General features: G+C 39.1%; 1 protein-coding gene across 6 annotated transcripts; it reads left to right on the top strand.

The window, feature by feature from the left end:
• Positions 1-92: 92 nt before the first annotated feature.
• On the top strand, positions 93-7740 carry prpf38b (pre-mRNA processing factor 38B). 6 transcript variants are annotated; one of them, XM_077221992.1, is made up of 6 exons: positions 93-522; positions 1918-1986; positions 2124-2275; positions 4244-4304; positions 5551-5786; positions 6544-7740. In XM_077221992.1, the coding sequence occupies exons 1-6, from the start codon at positions 313-315 to the stop codon at positions 7283-7285; spliced, it is 1470 nt and encodes a 489-aa protein (XP_077078107.1). In that variant the 5' UTR covers positions 93-312; the 3' UTR covers positions 7286-7740. The 6 variants fall into 6 exon arrangements, with proteins under 6 accessions (XP_077078107.1, XP_077078109.1, XP_077078108.1 ...); XM_077221994.1 differs by having other exon boundaries at positions 4244-4318; XM_077221993.1 differs by having other exon boundaries at positions 1918-1996.
• Positions 7741-8986: the final 1246 nt, after the last annotated feature.

The following is an 8986-nucleotide window of genomic DNA, read 5'->3' as shown; positions in this document are numbered from 1 at the left end:
TTTTTTTTCACAAACTTCTTACTTTGATGAGGAGTATTACACTGTGACACACATGGCAACCCACACCCTCGCTTCCATTTCCGCCGCCCCTCTTCCGCGCGCCATCTTGTCCCCACAACTCAGCGTAACAGAAAGCTTCGCGTGCGTCCTCCAGCATTACAGAGAAACACATTCAAAAACTATCTAAAATTCATTCGAATGAATTAAGATACGTCGGCCCACCACTCGCGCGCCTCGTTGTAGATATATTCGTTTAGGGTAACGGTAGTTTTATTTCGTTTTGTATTTCAATGGCGTTGTGAAAGCCCTGCCATGGCGGTTAGTCAGCAGCAACAACAGCAGCAGGCCGTGAGCAAACCGGCCGGCGGGAAACACGGCAACGTTTTGCCGCTATGGGGCAACGAGAAGACTATGAACCTCAACCCGATGATCCTGACAAACGTCCTGTCGTCTCCCTACTTCAAGGTGCAGCTGTACGAGCTCAAGACGTACCACGAGGTGGTTGACGAGATTTACTTCAAGGTGGTGAAACAAACCTGGGCCCATGCGCGTGAAGCCCGCGGTTTACTTTTCTATTTATTTATTTTTTCATATTATTGATGCTTTGAGTATATGGCTCATTTGTTGTTGTTTTTTTCTTTTAGGCTTAAATATATATTTTGTAATAAACGTCTTTAGCTCTGTTTACTATTATGTAACGTTAAGCTAAAGTAGACCGTGTTAGGCCATAAAGGCTAACTATGCTAACTAGTTCAAATGTAGCTACATAAATGGCTAATGTTAGCTTCCTCAAATTAATCTTTTGTCATCAACTCAACCAGATGTTGTTCAAAACTCGTATCACTGACTTTCTATATATATTATAGACCTTCAATATATAATTGACCGCTTCAGTCACCATTTAACTACATTACTTTAATTGTTTGGAAAAGCATTCAACGAAAGTGAATAGTGACTGATAACGTATTTGTCGATGCAGAAAATCACCATAGCAACAACAGTTTCTACAGTTAAGAACAATAACTGTAGTTCACATCAATATAAATATAGATAACTTTATTTTGGGTCGACTCCATCCGACGATAGCGTTTTGTTTCATAAGCGCGCCTTGCAGTAACTGCTGCTTTAAATGCTCGAGATCTTTAAAGGGATAGTTCCTCCAAAAATTAAAATGTAATTTATATGTCATTCATTCATACATTTAATTAAAATGTATGTCATAATGTTATTTAACGTTACTCACCCTCAAGTTGTTCCAAACCTGTATGCATTTCTTTATTCTGCTGAACACAAAAGATACTTTGAAGAATGTCTGTAACCAAACGGTATTTTATTGCCAATATAATGAAAGTCAATGGCACCCATCAACTGTTTGGTTAAGTTACCCATATTATACAAAATATATTATTTTGTATTCAGCAGAAGAAAGAAATTCATACAGGTTTGTAACGATTTGAGGGTGATTAAATGATGACAGAATTTTTGGATGAAATGTCCCTTTAAACTGGTTGGCTGTCAATGTTTTATCTTTAATCAGCTGGAAAGAAAATTATTATTAAAGTTATTTTAATATCATTCCTCTGTCGTCCTTGGTACTATGAGCGACTCTTTATTTTTACTATAACTATGATAACTTAGCATTAGCCAGTACTGCAACTATAAATAAAATATTTGTAGGTCTTTTCTATTATAATGATTTTCCACGATTATGATTTTAAAGAATTATATGCAAGTAAAATTGTTTGTAATTTTAATATTAGCTACACTAATAAAAGAGTTAGTTTTAATTTTGAAAAACAAGTGTGGTTGGATTGATGTGATTATTTGAGTTGTATAATATAGTTTTATCCAGTTTATTGCCAGGTGCCAGGTTTGAATCCATTTAAATGGTTAATCTGATGTAAATGTCTTTATCAGGTCAACCATGTGGAGCCATGGGAAAAAGGCAGCAGGAAGACAGCGGGGCAGACGGGAATGTGCGGAGGGGTAAGTAGAAGTACGTGCCTTGAAACCTCCACAACTTCATCCTCCCATCCTCTTCGTCACTTTGATTGACTAAAGGGAGAGATTCGCTTGATCTAAACATGAGTCTAGCTTTAAATCTTATGATGTTTGTCCTGCAGGTTCGAGGAGTTGGGACGGGTGGGATCGTGTCCACTGCGTTTTGCTTGCTGTATAAGCTGTTCACACTGAAACTGACACGCAAACAAGTGATGGGTCTCATCACCCACACAGATTCGCCCTATATCAGGGCACTGGGCTTTATGTACATCAGGTATGACTCGGATCCACCTCCGATGTTTAACATTAACTGAGTTTCTTTGTTTCAGGAATTTATTTTCAATTGTCTTCGTTTCTTAATATTTAGCTTTTTAACACTGCCATGGAGGGTAAACTCGTTGCCTTTGCTAAGGAATATGTAGAGCAGAAGAACCCAAAATTCTCTGAGTCAAAATCTGTTAAGTGGTAAGGAAATGTAACACACCATGAAAAAATATATCATCTTTTATTGGGAAATTAAACATTTTATCTAACTTCGATCAATGCTTTAATCTTTTAAACAACTGAGAGTGAAGAACAAATTTATACTTGAGTGCGTTATGTATTAGGCATGTTATTGTCTCTGGTCCTTTGGCATGGCATGTTGAAGCCCCCATTTTTCTCCCTCTTATCGGAAAGAGACTCATTCAAAACATCAGGTAGTGTGGGTTTTCCAGGAATTTCGTGTACACGCTGGCCCTCTGCTTCTCGTAAATACTAACGTGTATTGTGCACGTTATTTTTTGACAGACATCGATGTCGTGATATTCAAATGATGTGGATTTGAAAACAGAAGGAATCGTAAGGTAATAATTATTAATTTCTTAGCCGGCAAATATTCGGTTAAAGGGATAGTTCACCCAAAAATGAAAATTCTGTCAGTATTTACTCACCCTCATGTTGTTCCAACCCCGTAAGACCTTCGTTCATCTTCGGAACACAAATTAAGATATTTTTGATGAAATCTGAGAGCTGGATCACTCCTCCATACTCGTCCATAGGCTTCAAAATAATTGAAACTTGCCGGCCTCGAAAAGTTATTACAGACATCGTTAAAATAGTCCAAGTGACTACAGTGGCTCAATCTTAAGTTTATCAAACGATGAGAACACTTTTTGTACGCAAAAAAACAAAAATAACGACTTTATTTCAACTATTCATGTCCTTCTCTTTGGGCCTCGTGTCAGTTCATTAGTGTAAAAGCGTAGAGCTTCTGTTGTACGTAACACGCATCACACACATGACCACCGTCGGCCAATAGTGAGCCTACGTGTGACGTAGCTCTACGCTATTACACTAAGTTAACTGACTAGAGGTCAACATAGAAGGAAATGTATAGTTGAAATAAAGTCGTTATTTTTGTTTGTTTTTGTGCACAAAAAGTATTCTCGTCGCTTGATAAACTTAAGATTGAGCCACTGTAGTCACTTGGACTATTTTAACGATGTCTTTAACTTTTCGAGGCCGGCAAGTTTCAATCCTTTTGAAGCCTGTGGACGAGTATGGAGGAGTGATCCAGCTCTCAGATTTCATCAAAAATATCTTATTTCGTGTTCCGAAGATGAACGAAGGTCTTACGGGGTTGGAACAACATGAGGGTGAGTAAATACTGACAGAATTTCCATTTTTGGGTGAACTATCCCTTTAAGTGATTGCTGCCCATGAGTGTGTTATGTCGAGGATTTTAGTTCTGATGTTCCAACCGACAGCCATACTAAGTTTTTGACGGACACGATACCGTGCATAAAGGGGTGAAATTTGTTTGATTTTTGGTACTTTTCAAACGTGCTGGAGACGTTCTAAATGCTTTTTGAGAAGATTAATTTTCTAATTTTACCAAATGAAGTTTGTCATGGCTTAAACTACGTTACACAGACTGACATGTTTGGTTTGTCAAAAATTTTATATTCAGCTATCGCAAGTTCATTTTTGTACCAGGAAAAGGAGTGGTTTAATGCAAAAGCTGTTTTTATGGTCTCTTATATCAAAAACCTTTTATTTAAAATGAAGATCCTGTTGTAAATAAGTCAAAATCACTTTTTAAAACTGTTTTTCCATTATTACCCCTTAGCAGATTTTGACTCCTATACGAGATGATAATTTAGGTCATGGTACATTGTTAGTTTGTATGGTGCATTTTTCTTGGTTTGACCACAGCACGTCCCAATGAATATACCCTTATCATGTCATATGTGTATTTCAGGTATACTCAACCTCCTCCTGACTTGGTTGACTGGTATGATGAGTTCCTTGACGATGAGGAGGTATGTCACCACGGGTAATGCCTTAATCTCTCTCTTATTTCTAATGTACATAGTTGTAATCAGAAAGCTTTAGGCCATATGCTGATTGTGATGCACATTGCTGTCCTTCAACCTTTGACCTCATTTGGCTTAATGTTCCCTATAAGATACGCAGTTAAATCACAAGCAAATTCTTTGCAAATGGTCCTTTGAGCTAGATGTGAAGGTGGTTCCTCTGTGGTTAAATATGAATTCAGTGATTGCTTGCCATATTCTCTTAGCCCAGATAATGGCAGTCTGTATATGACACTATGGCTCAATGATTCATAGAGATTTCTATTTGATTGTAAATATCAGATATCCATTACTGGGTTCTGGCTCATCTCTCATGCACCTGCACATCCATAAATTATGCATTTAGTAATATATTATCCATTTAAAAAAATATTCCAGTAAAGGAGATCTTATTCGCATTGAGCAAACATTGCTGCCAGGCATGATGGTGGTTATGTGACTCTGGCTGACTGCCCTGTTCTCTCTCCCAGATGGCCCTTGTGATGCGGGTGGATTGGATATAGGGTGTGCTCCACACTCTTGGCTGGCGTTCGTGAGTGCAGTTAGAAAAGCTCACCTACCCACTCCACCCCTTCACACTCACCAGTGCATCATTTATGTCAGCTGACCTGCAACCTCCTCAGCATCGCACCTATTTTGAGTCAGTACATAGTAAGAGACATTGTGGAAGTTAATTATTTTAAGCTCATGCAGTGGTTTGAACTATTAAACATTGATATAATAAACTATTTTCTTACAAAAAAAAAAAGTAATACAGACAGGCATTAAGTTCCATTTAAAATCATATGTATTTAACTGTTGACATGAGACCAGCAAGCTAGAAAATGCCTTTTTCTATATGAGGAGGATTGGCCATTACATGACCAGATTTATATACTCGTGAATAACTTATTCATATAATGGCATTACTTTTGTGTGCTGTTTATTTGCTATCATATAGTCCAAAATGATAGTGAAACAAACAAAAACAACAAAATTACTTTAAATACTGAATATTAAGTCAGGTGAGAGCAGAGGTGAAGACTCAGTATTTGGTCATCACAAATTAAGCATTTTATACAGGACCGTTTACAGTGTAATGGCTTTAGGGGTCTAAACATTAGCCTTGTGTTACCAGAGGCCATGCGATAAGTGCATGTCTAAGTTTGTGGTGTTAATGGTTTTCCTTCCTCTTCCTTGTCTCTGTGATCAGGAGTTGGACGTGAAGGCTGGAGGAGGGTGTGTAATGACGGTCGGAGAGATGCTCCGCTCCTTCCTGACCAAGCTGGAATGGTTCTCAACATTGTTCCCACGAATACCTGTTCCTGTGCAGAAGGCAATTGACCAGCACATGAAGAGCCGACCACGTAAACCCCTGCAAAAAGATGAGCAGGAGGAGGAGGTGGCGGCAACCGATTCAGCAAGGCATGGAGATAGGCGCCGTTCCAGGTACAGTCTTTGTGTGTAGGTGGGCTGAGATTGTTTGGCTAACCAGATTAGCCATGATCAGTGTTTGTCGTATTGTGTTTGATCGATTGCCAACCAGTTTTAATGGTTTAAAGTTTCAAGAAAAGCCATGGGATAGGATAAATGTCTTGTAAAAGGAAGCATTTTGTCCCAATAATACCAGTAATTTTGGCACAGATGCATGAAGCTACTTTTTACTACTGATGCTTTTTATTTATCTTTAGTTTTGTTCATTTTCTATATATCATACTACACATATAATGGACATTCTTAATTCAAGTCTAAGTAATTTTGTGTTTAACGGTGGTAAATGTCTGGCATCTGTATTGTAACAATTGATGTCTGTTCGTGAGAAGTTTTTTGGTGTAGCTACTCTGACTGTCATGTGTTTTGCAGTTTTTCCTGTTTTTTTATTTTTTTTATTTGGTCATGAATTTGCGCCCAGTATCATGTAGAAATATTGTAGATTTATGACTAGTCTTCAATATCATTTGAGTTTACATAATTTAAACAGTAGCCCAAAGTTTTGTTCACCATTTTAGATTCTAGTTCCTTTTGAAATTAATGAATTGATTTCTACTATGAGTTACTTAGCTACAGTACTGTCTATCATATCTTGTAATATTATAATGTTAGAAATATTATTGCTTTTACAAAATTACCCCACTCTCTCCTATTTGACAAGGTGTCTTGTGTATATCCTCTGTTCAATGATTTGTGTTCTTATGTGTGTGTTAAGGACACCTAGGAAAAGTCAGAGTCCCAAGAGATCCCAAAATCGATCCCGGAGTCGCAGCCATCACAAAGAAAAACATGGTGCCAGCTTCGACCGTGAACTGGAAAGAGAACGAGATCGTCAACGCAAAGAAAGGGACGGCAAGGACCGGGATAGAGACAGGGACCGGGAGAGAGACCGAGATAGACGACGTTCCAGAACACCAGACCGAACAACAGAACATCGGCACAGCCGTAGCAAGGAACGCCGTCGGAGTCTCAGTGTGAGCCGGGAGAAGCGGAGTGAGAGGAAAGACAGAGATAAAGAGAGGGAGGCAGAGAGTGAGAGAGAGCGTAGTCGCAGGAAAGACAGAGACCATCATAAAGATCAGGAGAGGTCAAAAGACAAGAGAAGTAAGGGAGAGGGAGAAGAGCGGAGGCACAAGGAAGATAAGGAGGATAGAAAGCACAGGGAAGAAAAGAAGAGCAAGCGCTCGAGGAGCAGAAGCAGAGACAGGAAACACAAAACCGAGCGATCTAGCAAGAAACGCTCTCGCTCAGGCAGCAAGAGCAGGCAGGAAGTTGGGGAGGAGAAGAACAGGAAGCGGGATCATAGCCATAGTAAGGAAAGGTCACACAAGCGCAGTCGCAGCAAAGAGCGCTCGCACCGTCGAGAATCCAGCAATGGACGAGAACATGTAAAACCAGATCGCCACAGTCCCGAACCAGGTGAAAGAATAAACAGTGTTCGAGCAGAGTCTCCCTGATCCAAGTCTGTCTCCCATCTCCTCTCTCAGATTCCCTCTGTACCTTTTATTCCGGTTCCTCTCTTATTACTTCATGTCCTTATCTATAATCCTCTTGTGCACCAATTGTGTTGAAGTAAACAAAAAGAAAAGCCTGGAATTTTTTTTTTTCTGCACTATTATCCGCCAATTGTGTAGATATTAAAAATGTCATTTTCTCTCTGTCGCTCGTTATTGATGTCTGGACTGAAAATGGCATTTTAAAATCCTTTTTTAGTCCATTTTCTCTCCCAATTTGTTTTCAGGTTTCTCAAAAATGTTTTTGTACATAGAGCTCAGAGAATGTTTTAAATTTCAACAGAGTTGACCAGAGTTAAGTTTGTGCACTGGCTGCTAAAAGCTGTGCTGACATTGCTGTTTGAATTCATTGCTCTGTTGCTTCTCGTTTTCTAATAAAATTCTTGTATGAAACAGAATTGCTCACTTGTGTTTATTTTTAATGTAATTAAGCAAAAGAGTCAAACAGTTGGGGTTCTGCAATTAAAAATGTAATATTTTGATAGTTTGCGCTAACATGTAAACCTTTCGAGACAAACCTTCCGTGATCTTTCAGGTTGTTAAATTAAGACGTGCTTTGCCGTGATTTCAACTTTATTTTTAAAAAGAAAATTGTAGATTTTGTACAGGTGCTGGTCATATAATTAGAATATCATCAAAAAGTTATTTGAGTAATTCTAAAAAGTGAAATTTGGATATTATATTCATTCTTTACACGCACTGATATATTTAAAATGTTTATTCATTTAATTGTGATTAAAACTGACAACTAATGAAAATCCCAAATTCAGTATCTCCGAAAATTACAATATTACTTAAGACCAATACCAAAAAAGGATTTTTAGAAATGTTGGCCAACTGAAAAGTATGAGCATGTACAGCCCTCAATACTTCGTTGGGGCTCCTTTAGCCTGAATTACTGCAGCAATGTGGCGTGGCATGGAGTCGATCAGTCTGTGGCACTGCTCAGGTGTTATGAGAGCCCAGGTTGCTCTGATAGTGGCCTTCAGCTCTTCTGCATTGTTGGGTCTGGCGTATCGCATCTTCCTCTTCACAATACCCCATAGATTTTCTATAGGGTTAAGGTCAGGTGGGTTTGCTGGCCAATTAGGAAAAGGGATACCATGGTCCTTAAACCAGGTACTGGTATCTTTGGCACTGTGCAGGTGCCAAGTCCTGTTGGAAGATGAAATCTGCATCTCCATAAGGCCGCGTGTCCACCAAAGCGTTTTTTCACGCAGCTGGCGTAAAATTCCAATTGTTTTCAATGGGAGCGCCGCGTTTTTTAAACGCCATGAGCGTAACGAGGCGCTGAGCGTGTATTTAACGCTCAAGCGCAGAGCGCCCGGCATCTTTTACTGGTCGCCGAGAGTTGAAAAATGTTCAACTTTGGGTAAAACGCTGCGCTCATCACTGTCACTTTTTACACAGCCGTCCAATCACAGTGGAGGAGGGGCGGGACAAATACCACACGACCAACTGTCACAACATTCATTCTGTACAACGACGTCAACCAGCAGAGCTAACCGAACAAAATGGATGAAAAATAAATTTTTAGTATGAAACAAAATTATCTGCGAAATCAGTTACAAGTAAACTGTGCTGCGGATATTCTGTATCATAGCAACGAATCGTCTCAACTGAAAAAACGCAGTGCTGCCAAAA

The sequence above is a fragment of the Siphateles boraxobius genome, unplaced genomic scaffold, assembly GCF_051911475.1.
Source record: "Siphateles boraxobius isolate OS27281-9 unplaced genomic scaffold, OSU_SipBor_1 86, whole genome shotgun sequence".
In the NCBI taxonomy this organism is placed as follows: domain Eukaryota; kingdom Metazoa; phylum Chordata; class Actinopteri; order Cypriniformes; family Leuciscidae; genus Siphateles; species Siphateles boraxobius.
The sequence above is the reverse complement of the archived record's forward strand: the minus strand, read 5'-3'. Positions and strand labels throughout refer to the sequence as shown.